This window comes from Syngnathus acus, chromosome 16, assembly GCF_901709675.1.
Source record: "Syngnathus acus chromosome 16, fSynAcu1.2, whole genome shotgun sequence".
NCBI lineage: Eukaryota > Metazoa > Chordata > Actinopteri > Syngnathiformes > Syngnathidae > Syngnathus > Syngnathus acus.
Genome location: NC_051101.1, coordinates 11,484,652 through 11,503,154, shown reverse-complemented (window position 1 = coordinate 11,503,154; position 18,503 = coordinate 11,484,652). Strand labels below are relative to the sequence as shown.

Sequence of the window (18,503 nt, the reverse complement as noted above, 5' to 3'; positions counted from 1 at the left end):
TAAAATCATTTTGCTCATACACTGTACTGTCTCTTTAACGAACGCAAGCATTGTTCAAAATATCCTTTTAAATAAAGTTGTGTCATTTTTTTTAACAAGATGGCTGCGCTCTGTTGTTAGCGCATGTGTTTTGAAAGAAAGATGTTGCAATTCACAATCATTTGAATTGGAAACAAAGAGAATTGTATACTTTTGTGCGGCGAGATTCAGGTAAAATACTGTTACTGTTTTTGATTGTTGGGTTTTTGGTCGTCGTTGTCGACGTAACACTTGGATGTTCTTGTGCAGGATGGTTAAAAGTAGGTATTTTGTTGTGTGTATTTTTCCAAAACAATTTTCCAGGCATTTTTATAGTTTCTACCTTCCCATTTTTAACTTTACTTTCCTCCATACAATATTTTTTCCTTTTCTTAAAACAAGATTTCTTCATTTGTGCTGCTCAGTGCTGATTTTAATTTCAGGAGACGTGACTAATTCTTTCTCTTCATTTTTTTTTTTTTAATTCCAGTGACATAAATGGAAACTCCAAAGAAAAGTGGTGGAAAAAAGGCTAGCAAAAAGCCCATCCGGGTCAAAACGGTGTTCACAACCCCGTTTCCGCTCAACTGGAGCCCGCTTCCACAAAATGACATGCATTTTATCCTGACAACCTTGAAAGACAAACTTATTTCCTTGGGGCTTGAGAAGAAGGAAGTGAAGGTGTTTCGGCCATGGAGGAAAAGAAAAACAGGTCCGGATACCTTATCTACAGATATGGACTCAAATAAAATGGCGGATTCGCCCAAAGGTGGCTGGACAGATGTGACTGTAAGGCGACAACTTGCCCTGGGCATCAACGAGGTCACCAAAGCTCTGGAGAGGAACCAACTCAAGTTGGTTCTGGTGTGCAAGTCTGTCAAACCCAAGCACATGACCAGCCACCTGATAGCGCTGAGTGCCAGCAGAGGCGTCCCCGCCTGCCAGGTTCCGCGATTGAGCGAGAGCGTGGCCGAGCCACTGGGCCTCAAGAGCGTCCTCGCATTGGGGTTCAGGAACCGCGCTGGCAGGGACAAAGCAGAGGCGTTTGCTGACGCAGTGGAAGCCATCATACCCAAAGTGCCCTCGCTGGATGTTCCTTGGCTACAAAGTACAGCGACTCGTATCAAATTGCTGCACAATGACACAACAAAAAAGAAAGGTGAACAGAGGGCGGGCCAGAAAAGGAAACTGGAGCCGGAGAGTGAACGCTGTACGCTGCAACCTTTCAAAGTGAAAAAAATAGTTGCCAACCCAGCCAAGATCAAAAGAAAGCGGAAAAAGAAGCAAGCCAAGTGAAAATTCATTTCAATCACACTGTCCACATTACATCTGTGAGATGATATCTCCAAAAGAAATAAGCAGCGTCAATATGGTCAAGTAACAACACAGCTTTTCCCTAAAAAGCAAAACATGGAAAAAGTCTAAGCCTTGATAATTTTGTCATGTGAATTTATTCAAATATCCATGCTGGTATAGGCGGTGTTTGTTGAAACAGATGATTTGCATGACGTCATGTAGTCTACAATGATGCTGGTACAAGTTCTGTTAGCCTTTTTCACAGCTCATAATGGATTTGAATAAAATTATTGTTCACTTTGATAAAGCTGTATGTGTTTGTGTACTCCGTAATGTCAAACTCCATTGGGGGGGGGGGCAAAATATTTCAAATAAGGCAGGTTCTCAGGGCCGGAGTTGTGAAAGGGCGTGGTCAGTAACAATACTACAATCACTGCAGCAACATGCGCAACATTCACACTTTTGTGGGGGGACACAATTAGCGTCCGTCTGTGGAAAACGTTTAGCCGTATGTAACTCAAGTCAAGGTTTTAATTACGCAAAAAGAACATCTCGAAATTGAGACTGGAACAACAGAGGAAGCTCACTTTAACATAAACAGCAAGAGCAAGCAAATCATAGTTCTCCGATTGCCCTACAGGAAGGAAAACTGTCACAAGGCCAATCATAAAATGGAGCTTTTCCCCATGCAATTTTCCGGATGACTACAACTAGAAAAAAAGAAAAATACAGTAGATTTGTCTCAGACATGGTATGAGTAGAAAGCTAATAAAATGTACAGGGGTGAAGACATCAAAAACATGGGAACCCCCCCAAAATATCAAATATATGTCGCCTCATTATCCCGGCACAACACAAATAATTCTCTCTGGAAGGAATCATCATCGGATAGGGAAGTTGATGAACACTTTTTTTTTTTACATATGAAATGACAAAAGGAAAACAAGAAATGCTTTCAAGCAGCTTATTCTGTGATGGAACAACTAAATGCTCTTTTCTTCGTAAGACTCTCAACAGGAAGACGAGAATTTGCTGTTTTGTTGACGATTGGTTCTCTCTCTACGCCTTCTGTCACTTATGACCTTATCGTTTGTCGTTTTTGTGGATTTAATCGCCGACACGCTGATTGGGGTTGAAATGAAGTATCGATTTGAATCCGGCAGAATTGTTTTCTTTTTTCCCTCTCCGAGGGAGATACTAAAAGATTTGAAATTATTTTTGTACACTCCGCACATTTAACCCATTTGTAAATTTGACCACTCAATATCCCAAACTTTTTTGTGAGTCGTGCGCGTTATGAGCATTTATTCATCATTCTGAATGTTCTCGGCTATTTAAACACCAGCGGCCTTGTAACATGGTAGCAGCTCACTTTGACAATTCCAAGTACCAAAGCAGTTGAGCACCTTTTCAAAACTGAAACATTGTGCTTCATTGATGTAATACATTCTTCATTACAAAAAAAAAAGAAGATAATACCTAAACTGAGTGCATGGCATCATGCTGTACAGGTAACTTGATACTTCATTGAAAAGAAAGAAAAAAAAAAAGTCAATGCACCAGTTGGCTTTATGACAGTGTGTATGTACCACGCGCAAAATAAAGTACCCAGCAGAGGAATGATATTAACTGCAGGAACAGCCCTCTATTGGTGAGGTGCAATATACTGAGGGACAACATACCCCCCCCCCCCCCAAAAAAAAGACAATATTTGCTTATTAGTTGTCACATGAGGGCATGCCGGTGATCTCCGTGCATGCCACACTGGTTTGTTTCAAATGTGAGCGTACGTCTCAGGCATAACATGACGTTCACATTCAGAATGTTGAGAATTCCGGGGTTTTTTTTTTCCCACCGCCGAATGAGCTGAAAAAAAGCGCCGGGGAGGAAAAAAGAAAAATCTTCCCAGAATAAGGTGATCTGGCTCTCGGGTGAATGAAACTGCCAGACCTCATGTCCTTGTTTGTGTGAGTAGCTGCCGTGAAGGCACGGACGAGGCTACTGAAGGACCAGGCCGACCTGAAACAGAATTCCATTTTTTTTGCTTAGATTCAATTTGGGGTTTAAAAGGTGAAAATAAAATCATATCCTGTTTACTGACCTTATCAGCGTCCATAGAGGGACATTTCCAGTTGTAGAGGTAATACTGCAGGTTTCCATCTCCTATACCAAACTTGAGCTTTTCCAGAAAAACTTTATTCTCCATTAGATCCAAGGCGTTGAACACGTCGAAGCCTTTCTGTTGAGGGGGAGGACAAGAAAAAAATAAATCAAATCAAACCTTGTGTCTGTGATCATTTTCATTTGCTTATTGGAGCGCGGTGGCATTAGCCGAGCAGACATGAATGCTTTTTCGTTCGTTTGAGATTTACCAGTTTGGCGAGGATCAGAGCGTCATTCATTAAGTCCAGTAGCGGCGTTTGCGTGTGAACATTGTAAAAGGAGTAGGCGGCCTTCAAGCTCCGATGTAGGGGGTGATGCATCACCGTGGAGGGTAGGGTGTAGAAACTAGCAAAGTCGGTCAAGACGCCACCGGCACCCTGCGGGACACCACGGCAGGTTTTCAAGATGGCGGACAGAGTCATCGATATCATTGCTAACCATCTTAAGGTGCATATAATATGCTGTTAGAGCGTTGAATTATGAATGAACACTGGTGCACTCAAACGGCTTTATCGTAAAGCTGTCTGAGCATTTACTCGATATCCTTCCTGCTTAAGTCCGTGTACAAGTGTGCCCTTTGTCCTCACGAGCATAGTAGCCAGCGTACATATTACTAAAAATGCTGACTAAATAATTAGCACACGGAGCTAAAGTTGGATATTGTTACAGCGGGTATAAAAAGTCTCTTCAAATTCCAGGTTTTTGTAAAATAAAAATAAGATGGTGTTGAATCATTTCGCAACATTTTGTTGTTGTCGTAATAATGTGGTTGCATAAGTGTGCACACCCTCTTCAAAGCAGGGGCGTGTAGACTTTAGACACCCATCGTAAATTCTCTTTTCCACAGGCGAGCGGATTGCAGCGATACCTCGACGACGTATGTGTCGATGATGTTTTCCTGCGGGAGGAGCCAGTGAGCCACCTCCTCGTCGCTCATGGACGGCGCCAGCTGGAAACGTCGAAGGTACTTCTGCAGCAGGTCGGTCACCTGCCGGATGTCGCGCCGCTCCATCGGCCGCAGTCCTGCTGTCTTGGTGTTCTGCGGCGGGAAGAGACAATGAGCAATTACCCGAAGGGGGAGACGCCTTGAAATAAGAGACGCTGCCTTTACATCTGGTAGTCTGTAGAGTTTCATGGTTCTTTGCAGGGTCATGTTTCTGCTCAGGTGGGAGAACTTGACTTCCACGAGCTTTCTGGGGTTCAAAGAACGATGCCAATACCTGCACGACACATGAACACAACAGATGAAAATCTATTTCGGGCTCGTCCGATGGTGTGAAAGCTCACCTGCACGTGGAAACTGGTTTAGGCAGCACGACGCCTGCCGTGTACACCGCCTGAAAAATTCCTTCCAGGTTGACCCGCCGCGTGATCTCTCTGATGAGCACCGGCGCCACACGCTTTGAACGTAGCTTCTTATGGACACACAGGAAGTTGATTTCCACCATCCTCTTCAACCTAGAGATGCACGTTTGAGCATCGGAGGATTTCCAATATCACCGCCGGTGGGTACGTGCGATGAGAACTCACGTGTCATAAATGCGGATATCTGCCGGGATGGCACTGATGAAGCCGACAAGCTTCTTATTTGAGGTGACTCTCACTCCGCAATGCCACTGAGGTAACCAACCAGGTGGGCGTAAAGCCCTGAGGAGGAAGAACACAATTCCATGCTTATTAAAGATGATTTTGCCTTTTTCTAATTCCAACCATAGACTTAGACTTACCATTTGAGGAATTTTGGCGAATAATCGAATCTGAACATGTTTTCATCATCCTCCACGTAGTTCTCATTTAATAACGTGTAGAGCTCCTTCAGCTGAAAAACAAAAAACACCAGCTCATGATGTCACGGCCTGCTAACACGGCTACTTTTGTACTTGAGACATCAGCTCTACTCACAACATCTGCATTGCTGAGATCCAGAGTGTCCCACATGAAGCCTTGAGGTAAAGAATACGGCTCCTGCCGGATATTTTCTTTGTCGGCCTCGATGGGGCCGTGACTCGTCACCACCTCATCTGCACGCACAGCACAACTCGTGTTAAATCGGTGACACAGCTCGCATGGTATTGCCAAATTTGTTAATCCAGTTTGAATTATAGCTGCTGGTGCAAAACACCAAGATATTTGTCTTGTCGTCATGGAAACCACATGACTTGGGAGCTCACCCACGCTGCTACTTGTAATTGCTGGATTCGTTTTTTGGCATAGAGCGGCAGTGTCATGGTAAAACCAGTAGAGGGCGCTATTATTAGTTATTTCGGGCTCAAAAAGTCACTATGATAAAACCTGTTTGAAGAAACGTTTTTTGACATCATATCATATGTTGGTCGAACGCCCAATTGTTGCCTCCTACTCCATTTTCCAGTCGTTAATGTCGTGAGATCATTGTGAACTTACTTAACTTGGGCACCGGCTGTGTGTCCCAGAACTGGTACTTGTGCTTGGCTGCCTCATCAATGCTCTTCGCTGGGCCTTGACAGGACAGCAGCTCCATAGCTCTTTGGATGTCCTGCAGCTTCTGGATGGGCAAGCCAGGATTCTGGAGAGTGACAATAGATTGAGAGTTCAAATCAAATCTGCGGTGATATCAACACATGTCAAGAAAAAGTATTTGGACCAATATAAACAATCAATAATTCGGAGAGTGTTGAGCTTTTCGGAGAGAATCATGGTGGTCAGAGGAGAAGAATGCGAGGAGGACCATGACGGATCTGGTTGTCTTCAAGTATTTCTGCCTAGTAAGTGTAGTTGGAGATGACAAACATGTAGATGACTAAACATATTATAATGCTATTAATAGTATTTCTTGGTGGGACTGTACTTCCTGTTTTTGTTGACTCAGCTAGGGTTTGTCATTGACCAACATTTCGTGAACAGACTTTAAGTGTCTTTTATGACTGCCATTGTGCTTCTGAATCTATTTGAGTGCTTTTCGTTAAGTGTAGACTGATGTCAGCGAGAGAGAAGTGAAAGGCAAATGCAGAGCACACAATGAGGTATAAAAAAAAACTATTAAAGTCATTTCATCACATGCCCTATATGAGATACTCCTGCTTATGTGTGAGAACTTTGGAGAACGTAGAGATATTTAAGATTATTTAAAATGGTCTCGATCTTGCATGGATGGACCACTCACCCTGATCTCCTGTGAGTCAGAGGCAGAGTCCGACTTGGCTCCTCCAGAGCTTGGCTTTTCTTTCTTCCTCTTCTGCTTCTTCTTTTTTCTCTTGGCCCCCAATTCCCCACCGGGACTCCTGCGGATAAAATCACATTTTAAGGAAACAGACTTGAAATAGTAAGACACAGTGAGGTTGGCAAGGAGGCAGCAGGCTAACGTTAGCTGCCATAGCAACGAATGACAGTTGCGCTAGCTCGCTAACGGTTTGCCTGACATCCTTCCACGAAAGTCAAGACAACATTTTGGGTCGTGAATAATAAAGTATTTGAAATGAGCGGCGTCGTGACCGTATTAAAGCACAAGCTTTAGCAACGTTGCTAATTGAAAAGGTAGAGTGTGGTTTTGTTTGTATCGGCTAACTGCGTTAGCCACCGAGCACATACAAACATACACACGCGCATAAACTGTGTGATGTACGACAGGCCGTCCGCACCCTTGCGCGTTCTCGTTCTCCTCCTCGTTATCGCCGTCTATCCCGCAAGTATCCTGGTCGTCTAGCTCCAAGCTCTGCTGGCTAGCGGCGGACTCACTGTCCTCCGCCATCATTAAGACGTTAAAAAAAAAAAAGAAAAAAAATGTGGAGAAAACTGCCGGAGCGCTGTCTGCTAGAGATCCCGGCTAGTGGCTACTCACCGGAAAAACAAAAGAAAATCGACGAGTGGGGAAACAGCGCCACCTTGCAGTGACACGGCAGTAGTACCAAAAACAAAAATCCTGTGACGTCCGTTGCTTCATGCGGGCAGGTCGCAATATTAGGTACCCTTGGCTCATTCTAATGGATTATTTCACGTTGGTATACATTCTAAAATACATTAATTATTATAAGACAACAACAACAAAAAAGAACAGGCGTCATTTTAAACATTTTAAGAGGTTATGTGTGCAGAATTACAAATGCTTGGCTAGAGTTTCATTATCCACTTAAACTGCACACCTAATCAAATTAAATACCCTGACGTCAATTTAAAAATGTTAATATCAATATCTTGTCGTCCCACTGTTATTGTCCAAATGTCAGTCTTTTAATGAATATCCAAAGACTTACAAATAGCTGGCTCATAAAATCCCAGACACAACTTGTTCCAGTCTGGTTGTTTATTCAGAATAACTTCAAATATATAATGCAAACGATCAATGTACACACGAGTGGTACTGCCACTGCTCAAACGCTTACCCGAACACAAACTTACATGATTTGCGATAGGAAAGAAACAAAACCAAAAATATGATTGTTATGACTATATAAATCCAGAGTGGATTTGATTATTTCCCGGCACTCTTATATAGATACAGTAGGCCATAAAAAAACATGCATCACTCTGAAAAGCACATTTTGAGACAAATGTCCACACTCTAAATGCTCAACCTGTTACTTTGACACTTTTCTTATTCATTCCCTGCTATGCCGCAAACCATCTCAGTGCTTCTCGATGTGCTTGCGGAATATTGTGAGCTGTGCGCAGTGTAGTGAAAACATTTAACTGCATACTTTTGGTCACAAGCGGGAACGAGAACAACAGCTGAGGTAGAGAAGGAAAAAGGCAAAAGAAGGTGAGAAACAAACACGGTGATCACTTCTGGAAATGTGCATTTTAAGAAAAAGGCACTTGGAAAAATCGGGAACAAAAGGGGGGGAAAATACTGCAAACGATAACGGTTTGGTTTCAGTTCAAATAACGATACGTAAACTAAAAACCACAGAATAAGGCAGACGAAGAAGAAAAGCCCTTAACATATTTGAAGAGGAAGTAGCCTCATCGGGTTAAAATACTTCACGTTGGCAACCAAAATAGACACAAAAAAAAAAAGGCATCTCAAGCAGGCGCATAAAAGTGATGCATAGCCAGTCAGTGATTCAACTCGTACAAAAACCCTTCATAGTATTAGTCAGTATCGTTTACTGGAGGCATAACTCGTCGTGGTATTCCATCCAAGTGGGTGCTGTGTCACATTGTCTGATTACACGACAGTGCTTTGACCGTCAGTGGTCCGAGGCCAATATGGCTTAAGGAAAAAGCTTCCTGTTGTCCTTCGTTTGTGATAATCATCTATTTGGCTGTACTACAGCTCTTTAAAAAAAAAAGGCATATATTTGTTTTGACTTAAAAAAAAACAAAAAAAAAAACTCCAGAGTCCTTCAGGCAATGTGTACATTGCGCCTCCTAGTGGCGTCGTTACGTAGATGAGGAGGATGACAGTGGTCATTTCATAGAAAAGGACATAAAAGTTTATAAAAGTTCAGCGTTGTCCCTTCGGTTGATGGATCCCAGTGCTGCAGTCCATCGCTCACAAAAAAGTTACCAGCTTTTTGGGTGAAAGTCACTTTGACCTCTTCTCAACTTAATGCGTATTCATCATTCATAAAGAAGGTCAGATGAAAGTCATAATCCACTTTCGATTAATCCTGACATTTCACCAATATCCCAAACTTTTTGTGAGTGGTGCGATATATGTCAGTGCTATATAAATGTTCAACGGGCACATCCTTCCCACCTGAGAATTTACTTCAAATTGAAAGCCAGCAGGGGGCGCTCTTCCCTCTTCTGCCAGGGGCTCTTCTTTTCTTCCTCTCCATCTTCAGGTGGTGCATCATGCTTGGGGGAGGCGGACAGCCGCGTACGATCGTTTTTGACAGTCACGCTGTCAGGTGGCGTCAGGGGAGGAGAAGCGGGGGAGGAGGAGGAAACCGATGGGGGTTCTGTGTGGATTTGGACGCTCTCTGCTTCTTCCTTGACGGAGTGGACGGACCCCAAGTTGCTGTCCTGGGAGATGTAATTGAGGGTGTCCTTGCTGCCAGCCCCGTCCAGATCGTCCACATACACCAGTTTTGTGAAGGCCGTGGTTGGCGTTGTGCTTTTGGACCCCTCTTTCTCCACCTGCCGGTCCTCCTGCCCCACATCCCGTCCCCTGCGACCCGCTCGGGGCTCGTTGAGGTCCACGCCGGAGTCCAAGCTGGCGTCGGTGCCGCTGCCGTGCCTCCGCCCGCCGCCTTGCGGGCCTGGCGCGCTCGTGGCGTTGCCGTGGCAACCGGCCCGCTGGAGGTCAATGTAGGAGTGTCGGATGTGCGCATTGGAGCGGCCCTCCAGCGAGACGAACCAGGCTCGCGGGTGTGGCAGAGGCTTGCCTCCTCTGAGCTCCATCAAAGTCTTTTCCGCCAAGAGGGTGTCTTCGCTGTTTATTTCCACCAGACCCGTTTCTCCGAGCGCTCCTGGAATGGACACCAGCTTCTCTCCTTCACCTTGCTCGTCAGGACGCGGGACGCAGTCTTTGGGGCTTTGTCCCGAGGATTGCGAGGCATTGAGCTCGGCCTGGATGGTCTCCAGGTCACTCTGCTCGTCTGCCTGCAGTAGGAGGGCCTGACCTGACAGGGGGTGCTCCCCAGGCAGGCGCATGTAGTGAGCGGGAATGACCAGGGTGGGCCGTACCCTCGGGTAGCTTTCTCCACCGCTCAGCAGGTCCACGGATGCGCAGCACAGTAGCTGGCCGGGCCGGACGAGCGAAGGGGGTCGCTCTAAATTGTCGACAGAGCGGGAGAGGAGGTAATCAGGGGCCCTGAGGTCACTTCCCTCCCCTCTGGAAGGGGAGCGAGGGGGCGAAGAAGGGGAGATGACAATCCCGCTCAGCTGATGTTCTGACAACTGTCCGTGCTTGGATGGCGATAGCCCGTCGGACATGTGGTTGCCGGACGAGCACACCGAGACGTAGGACTGGCGGTAGCCTCGCTCGGCCCCGCACGACATGGCCGACTTCAACTGCATAGTCTCCGCGGACTGACGGTAGTCTCTGCTGCGAGGCGTCAGGTTGCCGAGGGAAGAGCCGTGCTGGCTGTTGCCCAGCGAAGAGCGGCTGTGTTTGTTGTGCTGCATCAAGGCGTGCGGGCGGCGGTCGTCTCCGCGCTCGTAAGAGGACGGCTTCAGCATCGGCGTGGTCATGTCGGGCTCGGTCGCCGTGGAAACGAGCTCCAGTTGCACCTGAGCAGAAAAAGATCATAACACTAGCTATACATGAGAAAGACAATACGTCGTTTTGTACATGAGATGTCCGAATAGCAACCTCGTTGCTGATGAGGTTGAGGTGGGACATGGAGGTGGCTTGGTCCCTCTTGCTGCTGTCCAGACCGGAGGACAAGGTGAGCTTACGGTGAGAGCTACGGGGCTTCAAGCAACGACGTCTGCTCGACACAAACAAAGAAAACCAGTATTCTGTGAATATTAGTTAATTATTAATTGGAGTCTAACTTGAGTTTTTTTTTGTTTGTTTTTTTAAATAAAAATGGATATTATGGATAATGTCGCTCCCTGACACAAACAACATTGTTGAGCAACAACCACATTAGAATTTTTTTTTTTTTTAAAGTGCAGAGGTTCAGATGACGTACCTGCAGTAGTAGAGGAGGACGCAGAGCAAACACAGAAGAATGAGTGCCATGCCTCCAAGAATGGCCAGCAGAAACATCGTGTGGTACATGCTGATGTCTTTCATACCCAGCAGACCTGTTGGAAGGACATGAAATTAAAAACAACAAATCCACAATAAATTGTTCCTAAACGAATAAATTCTAGTCATTTGAGGTCAAGAGAATCTTACCTGACTGAGGAGGCAACATGGCGGCCACCCAGTATCCCAATTGAGGAGCAATGTAGGTGAGAACGAGCTGGTGGTCCACCCTCTGAACGTGGCCCCAACTACTCTTTATCCAGGAACCTGAAACACATGAACACATCTTAGAAAAATATTTTATCATCAGTTCCTGGAATCATCTTTAAGACCAAAAAGATTCATTTACACGTTTCAAGTACTAATACTCAAATGTGAGAGTAGATGCAAGAAAACGCTCACTCATGGCTGTGGCACTATTTGTCCACAAGGGGGCAGTATTGCACTAAAAGTCAAACTCTGGCTTTGTCACGCTCACTCAAGCATATAAACCTGAGTTCCTACGTTAGAAGAAGAAAAAAAAGAACACTTCGATTAATTTGCTGCTTAAATTTGACAAAATTAAGGTATGACCATTTAAATAAGAACTGTTGGGGATTTTGCCAAGCAGGCAATTTGGGAAGAGAATTGAGTCATTCACTTGTTAAAAATGTTACGACTTCATTCTTGCAGCAACTATTTTTTCTAAAATATTTACAGCCCCACTGCCCATGTTTTTTTCCACTGTAACCGTAATTTGCAGGATATTCTACCGAGCCACTTGAAAGACAGGATGAACCTGATGGTGGAAAAAAAAAAAAAAAAAAGAAGGGGCAACAATGAGCTGCAATCTTGGCAGTGCCACAACCAAAACGTACAAAACACAGATTGACTGACTGGCTGGCTGGCTGCTGGGAGGAGAGGAAACATTCACATGCAACTTCCCGTGAATGTCAAGGACAACACGATGGAGGTTGACCCTTATTCTTTTGTTTGCTGGCATATTAGCAACCTCGAGCACTCACTGATCTCGAGAGGAAACCAAAGAGGATAGACAAATGTATGGCAAAAAAAAAACACACCACCAACAGGAAACAACAGGGTACAAATGGAAGTAGAGATAATAACAAGAAGAAAAGGGAGATACCGTGTGACTCAGCACCTCCAGCAAAACACACACACACACACACACACACACACACACATACACACACACACACACACACACACACACAGCAGCAATCACTGCATCATGTGACCAGCCCTGCCCACACTCACCCTGGTTCTGTCTGAATCGTTTCCACAGGGGGAGGCTTCCCTGCGTGTCTCACTTGGTTAATATCAAAAATTCATGCGGCCATGTTTGCTTTCAACACATGGTCAGCTAAGTGCACGCTTGCCTGATCTATTAATACACACGGGCTTGTCTGCAGCGTAACACAAACAGGTTTTCGAGTGATTGTGTGCTTATGTATTCCTCCAACCGTCTCAAACGTTTGCGACCACTTTGTGTCCTCATTACAAGCATCGCCACGAACAGGCAACGCATAGTTGCGCGGCGAAATTCAATCAGGTGTCAAGTGACTCTTGTTTTGTTATTTATTTTGGTGCGGTTGCCGGGGAACGAGGGATGTAGCCCGCAGAGGGGTCTTGGGATGGCTTCTGTTGTGGAAATACTGCGAGCATGTGCGTAGGCTACAAACGTGGCATGTGTTCTTTGACATTCGAACAAAAGCCTCTTTTGAAGCGCTGGATGTTTGAAGATAAAAAGCCACGAGAAGCCCAGAGATAATATCAAAAACAATATCGCATGGAGGTGCCTTGAGATATGATTCACCCAGGAAAAATGTGCAATGCGGATGAGCACATTTGAATCCTGTTGCTGACCAAAACAGCAGCAGAAAAGCTCGCAAATAGACTCCCAGCTAAATTAAAATGTGTTGTGCTTTTCTCGCAGGCTGCCTACACTAGACCTTTTTTGGTGACAATTTGATTTTACGAGAGTTCCGTGCAGCCATGCTTAAGTTCTGGGTAAGCCACGTGAGTTGTTCGCCCCGGTCTGCTCGAGTTCTTGCTGTTTCGCTGAATTTCTCCGAAAAAAAAAAAAGCCCCTTTTGTTTTCGATGACGTTCCACTTGACATAAATTGTACAAATAAAGGCCTCCCGCTCCCCATCTGCAGTTGAGTAAATAAATGCCCCAGCCAGGCCTACTTGCTGAGTAGCACTATGCATCCACCTCTGTAGATTTTAATGGGTTTGGGTCTGCATGAACTTGCCTTGCGCAATCAGACAAACTGCCTTAATTTCTCATCTCAAAATATTCACCTTTTTCCTGCTTTCAGAAAGGATGCGGGTATTTATTTCGACAAAAATCCATACTGGACATCCGAGCTCCTGCTTGGACGAGCAGAACGCTGCCTGGCGCGGGTGTGTGTTTCTGTTAGTACGTACCCAAACGTGGGTCAAATCTCCAAGCTGGGACGTGATCATTTTCCTTCAGGCCACTGTCTGCGGGCAGCGGGACGGACACCGTGATTGGCTCATCCACCTGCAGCTCCAGCCCGTCGCTGGCCAAAAGGTGGACGGAGACGGCCGCCACGGGAGTCAGCTCCAACGGCTTCTCTGTTCCTGTGAGGCGAGGAAGAGGTAGGGGGGGTTAGTAACATCAAGCAGCGTGGATGTCAGGAGGGGTAAGACAGACAGGAAAGAAAACAAGGGAAGGGCAGGAAAGGAGGCGAAGAGTGAAAAAAAAAAAATGGGAGTGTCACAAAGGGAGGCTCTTTTGAGGCTATTCAAGCTGAAGGAGCAAGAAGCAAACATTTGGCTTTTTTTTTTTCTTTTTCTTAAGGAAAGCCATTTGCCTCGATTCAATCTTTGCAACATGTCATTTAGTCGACTACGAGCGAATGACATGAATAAAAAAAAAAATGTCTGGTTCATATTTGTATCAAACAGTCACTCCCAAAGACACATTCCGAATGTATTTTCAGACTCCACACATTCAATCCCAGCCACTTTGTTTTTTGGCGGGTAATCGAAAATGGAAAGAATGTAAATGGCTTCGGATAAAACGAAGCACGCACACAGGGGTTTATTGTCTTTCTGCAACGTCATATAGACGAGAGAGAGGGGCCTGCCTTTCTGACGAGATACTATCTCGCCGCTCTTCCATCCTCCCTAGCTCAACTCCCACTCGGCAGTCTGTCTGTGGCAGCTACCTGTGCCGTTGTCGGCGGGAACCTGCAGGTACGGAAAGTGCCGGATGTGCGAGGGCGAGTCGGCCACAGTCAGAAGCGCGGTCAGGTTGGCGTAGGACGTGTCGACCGGAAGCGTCAAAGCTCGGCGCTGGAAATGAACACTGGCCTGGCGTCTCAAACCTTGGAGGGGGGGGACAGAAATGCAGATGTCATGCACCAAGCTAGATTAAACACAGATTGTTTTTTTTTCTTTTAAACCCGGGCCTTGATATTACGCAATCGCAATGAATTGTCCCGTCGCCATGTCTGGCATCTAAATATCAATAAGGTTCCACAAATAGGAGAAATACTACACTGCTGTCTGGCTTGGCAAAGTGATATCATTGCGGTCCGACTCGACATTCCTGAGCCGTGAGCGCACGCATCCAGCTGCGGATGAGTGCGAGTGGATTGAAATGAATATAATAATGATAACTCCGACAATAAAGCAATCTGTGACCTGGTCTGGTATTTAAAACGACCCCCGTTTCTCTTCCTCAACTTCTTTTTTCTCTCCCACTTTTCCCTTCACCTCATGTTCCTCCTTCTGTCGGACACTTTCCCCATCCCCCCCTTTTCTCAAAGTGCTCCACCCATATCCCCACTTTCCAGCACAGATTGGATCATCTTCCCCTTCTACCCCGCCTTCCATTTCATTCTTTTGTCCCAACCCTCCCTCGTGCCACACGCCAAGGTTTATCTCTCCCTGGGGCTCGCCTGGTCGAGACAAACATTTAGAAGTGTGTCAGACGGGACAGTTTACACGTGAACGCCGTGCGTATATTTATCGTGCGTCTGTGAAGCGCGTGCTTTAAACGACTCCCCCTTGTCGGTCGCCGAAATAAAAAAACAGACGACAAACAAAAGACAACTAATTTAATCTTGTCTGATTGAAAAAGCCTCTTCTAATACAATCACGCACATGTTCAAAGGGGCCGGCCGATAACGACATTATTTTAATTTGTGTTTCCCAGATGCTACTTTATTTACACTCAACAAGACTTCAGGTTGCTCCACAAACTAAAAAAAAAATTACCTTGGAAATTCGACACGATCTCCACCACATCGTCATAGACTGTGAGTGTGGCGGCTCTCTCTGGTAGAAGAGTCAGGCTAATGGAAGAAAAAACTGCAAGACACAAAACAAGTGTACACAATGCATTAACCGTGTAAATTCAATTGAGCGGTGGAAACAATCCGGCTTTTTACCTGACTATATAACTCACTGATGACTATCAGACATTCAAGTCATCTTTATACATTTTTAATAAAGTCGGCTCCCTGTCAGCGGCAAGCCTGACCCGGCCGGCAGACTTCTTTCGTTACTCTCCCTTCCTTCCTTTCACTCCTCCATTGTTCCGAACTGGTAAGCGTGATAATCCAATTGGCTGGCGTTCCCGTTGGCTTATAACCCCCCCCCCCCACCCCGACACACACACACCCCTCGTCATCATAAAGCACTGTAACTCACACACACTATGGCACGGCGGCCCCTTTGGGAGATGAGCGTGTGTTTGTGAAAGGGAGGTTTAAGCAGGACCCCCCTTCGCTAGCTTTTTGGCAGGGAGCGTAATAAATTAGTAATGGAGCGGGGGGCCATTGATTAGCTCACACACCTGGCGCGAACCATTTCACACATTCACAAAGAGGCGAGCGATTGGACTGATCAGTTACCAGGTAGTCGGGAAGGCGTCCACGGCACAGAGTTTGGCACGTATCCGTTTTTGGTTGCGGTGATGACCAGAGGGGTCCCCAGGCGGTATGGGAAGCGCAGGAAGGCGTTGCCGTCTGCCAGTGAGGTTTCCGTGGTTACCAAAGTGTGGTTGGCAAAGAGCTGAATGGATGCTCCTGCCAAAGGCTGGTGAGTGCTGGCGTCGCTCAGGTGGACCTTCAGAGTCACCTCTGTGAATAAAAGAGAGAAGACTATTGAGATGATGGCTCCTCTTCGGAGGTTTGCTTTGTTGTCCTGCCCTTTGGCTCCGGTCTGCAGAGAACGCATTCCACATCTCAACCTGGTGACAACTTCCTGGAGTCCTACCAATGCAACTTCCCCTCATAAACAATGGACCGCTTCCCTTCATCAAACATGGACCACCAACCTGAAAAACACTCACGGTAAACCGTGCAAGATCTTTCCACTCCTTGAACCTAATCATGCGCCCCCTTCCCCCCAAACTAAAACACATCTGAACTTTGTCTGTTCCTTCTGAGCTCACCTTCAGCAATATGCCCACAAACCCTGGACGAATGCCCCACCCCCGCTCCAAGATCCCACGCTCGACTAGCAACCACAATGTTTGTGGGAGTTCAACTCCCGTGCACGCTGGGCTTGAAAACAGAGCTGCTCCAAATCATATATTTGTTAAACTCAAGTGAAGTTCTTCAACACTGCAAGTTTGGAGTAAACTTTGTGTCCACTTATTGACCTTGCACTCCATGCTTCCCTTTTATGACATTCATGTGAGCAATGCAGAGGCAAAGAAGAGAGCACAAAGAGAGAGCGCTGCAAACTCCAAACGGCAACTCAGTGCGTGTCACGACCTCACTTCCTGTTCCACTCCCAGGGATCTGTTGTTAGGGGTACCAGCTGCACTCACTTTAAAAAACACTCCCGTGGGAGAGCCTGGAATGACAGGCAAGAACTCACAAATGCAACAGACCCCTCCCAGCTCTCATTCAATAAATCAGCGGGGGTGACATCATTGTTAAACAAGCTAAGCATCTCTTCTGCACTCTGTCATGGGAAGCCAGAAGAACCAGAAAGCAAAACACCTTTCCCACTTCATATCATTATCGTCTTGAGCGCCATATGGAGGATAAGGGCATAAAAAAAAAAAAGACTTCCCAGTTGTGTCATGCCTCGTTCACACTTTTAGGCTCAAAAACAGAGCTGGCAAATGAACTAATCGGTTTTCAGTTTAAGCCGGTCTTTAATTCCCAAGATGCAATTAATGAAGTAGCTGCCTTTTGTACTCAACAACAAAGCATACAATTTGTGTTGGCTGCACGATTACAACCGATACAGTTCTGTAAAGGTTATTGGTTGTCCGATGATGAAATTGCACCTGTTTTGCAAACTGGCCATATACTGAATCAACTTTTAATTGTCCATTGAGTGAATGTGAAGGTTTGACAGCAAATATGACTTTCTATTGATCACGGAATAAACAGCAGGTCACCTCCCTCTGCTCTGGGCAATATGGTTGAATGCCTGGAAATACAATAGATAAACAGACCAAAGTAAATCTGGTTAAATGTGGCGCTTAATGAAAAAGTGATAACCACAAAGATGGAAATGAAGCAGAAACTGTGAACAAGTTTCCCCCAGCCTCCGGTTAGCACGGCTAACATGCAGCTAGCTAAGTTTGGGTCCCATCAGCATCCCGCCAGGCTAGCAGTACCATTAGCCTACGAGCAATTCGCTTTCTTAAGACGGGTCAAAGTGGACCGAGATGTTCGGCGTGAGTCTTTACCATCCTCCGTGGTTTTGCTGGAGCCTTCTGAAACGAGCAATCCGATAACGAAGAGTACAAGCACGGTGGTCCAACTCCCTTTTCCTTCCACAGCCCGCATCATTGCAGATGGGAGTATCAACGGCTAAAAAAAACAAAAAGGGGGAAAAAAGAAGCAAAGTATCTGCCGAATCTTTTGGGCTTTAATAAACTCAACAAACGCCCTCATCGGTATTTGCCCCGATTAGTCCGTGAAGGCGGCGGCGCTCCATGTTTAGCAGCATCAGCAGTCCCAAATTAAAGTCGTTTCTTGTCTCCCGTGGCGGATCCACAGCCCCTCTTTTCCTAGCTTTCTTTTTCATCGACCAGCCAGAGTCAGGGAGGGAGGCAGCCCTGAGCTTCAGAGCCACATGCCCAAAAAACAGCACCAACAGGCGGCTACATGCACTCGAAACCTCGAAGGTATTTACGGAATTTTGTCGCCACTTGCTGGTAGAATGCAGTATTGCAGGGTGAATTAAATATATTGTTGAACATGGAATTGAAGTGTATTTATTCCATTATTATTATGATTATATGGTAGATCTGACGATTTGTGTTTTGATATGATAATTAATTATTTGTAGATTTGGATATGTATAGTTTTGGGTCTATATGTTCCAGATAAACCTTGCCCAAATGTGGCTTAAATCTTCCAACGGTGGGTCTGGGGAAAAAAATAAATTCCAAACACTAAG

At 45.7% G+C, this 18,503-nt stretch overlaps 3 protein-coding genes across 5 annotated transcripts; 1 reads left to right on the top strand and 2 right to left on the bottom strand.

Annotated features, from left to right (window-relative positions):
* Positions 1-85: 85 nt before the first annotated feature.
* rpp38 (ribonuclease P/MRP 38 subunit) lies at positions 86-1,617 on the top strand. Of its 3 annotated transcripts, XM_037274583.1 has the most exons (3): positions 86-210; positions 509-1,316; positions 1,404-1,617. In XM_037274583.1, the coding sequence occupies exon 2, from the start codon at positions 517-519 to the stop codon at positions 1,312-1,314; it is 798 nt and encodes a 265-aa protein (XP_037130478.1). In that variant the 5' UTR covers positions 86-210; positions 509-516; the 3' UTR covers positions 1,315-1,316; positions 1,404-1,617. The 3 variants fall into 3 exon arrangements, with proteins under 3 accessions (XP_037130478.1, XP_037130477.1, XP_037130479.1); XM_037274582.1 differs by having other exon boundaries at positions 509-1,617; XM_037274584.1 differs by having other exon boundaries at positions 93-299; positions 509-1,617.
* Positions 1,618-1,825: 208 nt separating this feature from the next.
* Positions 1,826-7,314, bottom strand: nmt2 (N-myristoyltransferase 2). Its single transcript, XM_037274437.1, has 12 exons — positions 7,095-7,314; positions 6,620-6,737; positions 5,881-6,022; positions 5,380-5,498; positions 5,205-5,296; positions 5,008-5,124; positions 4,765-4,935; positions 4,589-4,697; positions 4,346-4,516; positions 3,687-3,854; positions 3,416-3,553; positions 1,826-3,333 (listed from the first exon to the last, which is right to left on the bottom strand). The coding sequence occupies exons 1-12, from the start codon at positions 7,205-7,207 to the stop codon at positions 3,313-3,315; spliced, it is 1,479 nt and encodes a 492-aa protein (XP_037130332.1). The 5' UTR covers positions 7,208-7,314; the 3' UTR covers positions 1,826-3,312.
* A 427-nt stretch (positions 7,315-7,741) lies between these two features.
* Positions 7,742-18,197, bottom strand: fam171a1 (family with sequence similarity 171 member A1). The gene is made up of 9 exons (XM_037274258.1): positions 17,788-18,197; positions 15,989-16,216; positions 15,351-15,443; positions 14,297-14,455; positions 13,530-13,706; positions 11,249-11,365; positions 11,040-11,154; positions 10,715-10,832; positions 7,742-10,632 (listed from the first exon to the last, which is right to left on the bottom strand). The coding sequence occupies exons 1-9, from the start codon at positions 17,888-17,890 to the stop codon at positions 9,163-9,165; spliced, it is 2,580 nt and encodes an 859-aa protein (XP_037130153.1). The 5' UTR covers positions 17,891-18,197; the 3' UTR covers positions 7,742-9,162.
* Between the last annotated feature and the right edge of the window lie 306 nt (positions 18,198-18,503).

Excerpts from the sequence above, each read along its gene's own strand:
- rpp38 (XM_037274583.1), top strand. The coding sequence starts at position 517 with ATGGAAACTCCAAAGAAAAGTGGTGGAAAAAAGGCTAGCAAAAAGCCC.
- nmt2 (XM_037274437.1), bottom strand. The coding sequence starts at position 7,207 with ATGATGGCGGAGGACAGTGAGTCCGCCGCTAGCCAGCAGAGCTTGGAG. Across the intron at positions 3,855-4,345 it reads TCGACACATACGTCGTCGAG|GGTGCCGGTGGCGTCTTGAC; the intron begins GTATCGCTGCAA and ends GGTGTCCCGCAG. Across the intron at positions 3,554-3,686 it reads CTCTGATCCTCGCCAAACTG|AAAGGCTTCGACGTGTTCAA; the intron begins GTAAATCTCAAA and ends CCCCCTCAACAG.
- fam171a1 (XM_037274258.1), bottom strand. The coding sequence starts at position 17,890 with ATGATGCGGGCTGTGGAAGGAAAAGGGAGTTGGACCACCGTGCTTGTA. Across the intron at positions 14,456-15,350 it reads GATCGTGTCGAATTTCCAAG|GTTTGAGACGCCAGGCCAGT; the intron begins GTAATTTTTTTT and ends CCCCCCTCCAAG. Across the intron at positions 13,707-14,296 it reads TCCCGCCGACAACGGCACAG|GAACAGAGAAGCCGTTGGAG; the intron begins GTAGCTGCCACA and ends CTCGCCTCACAG.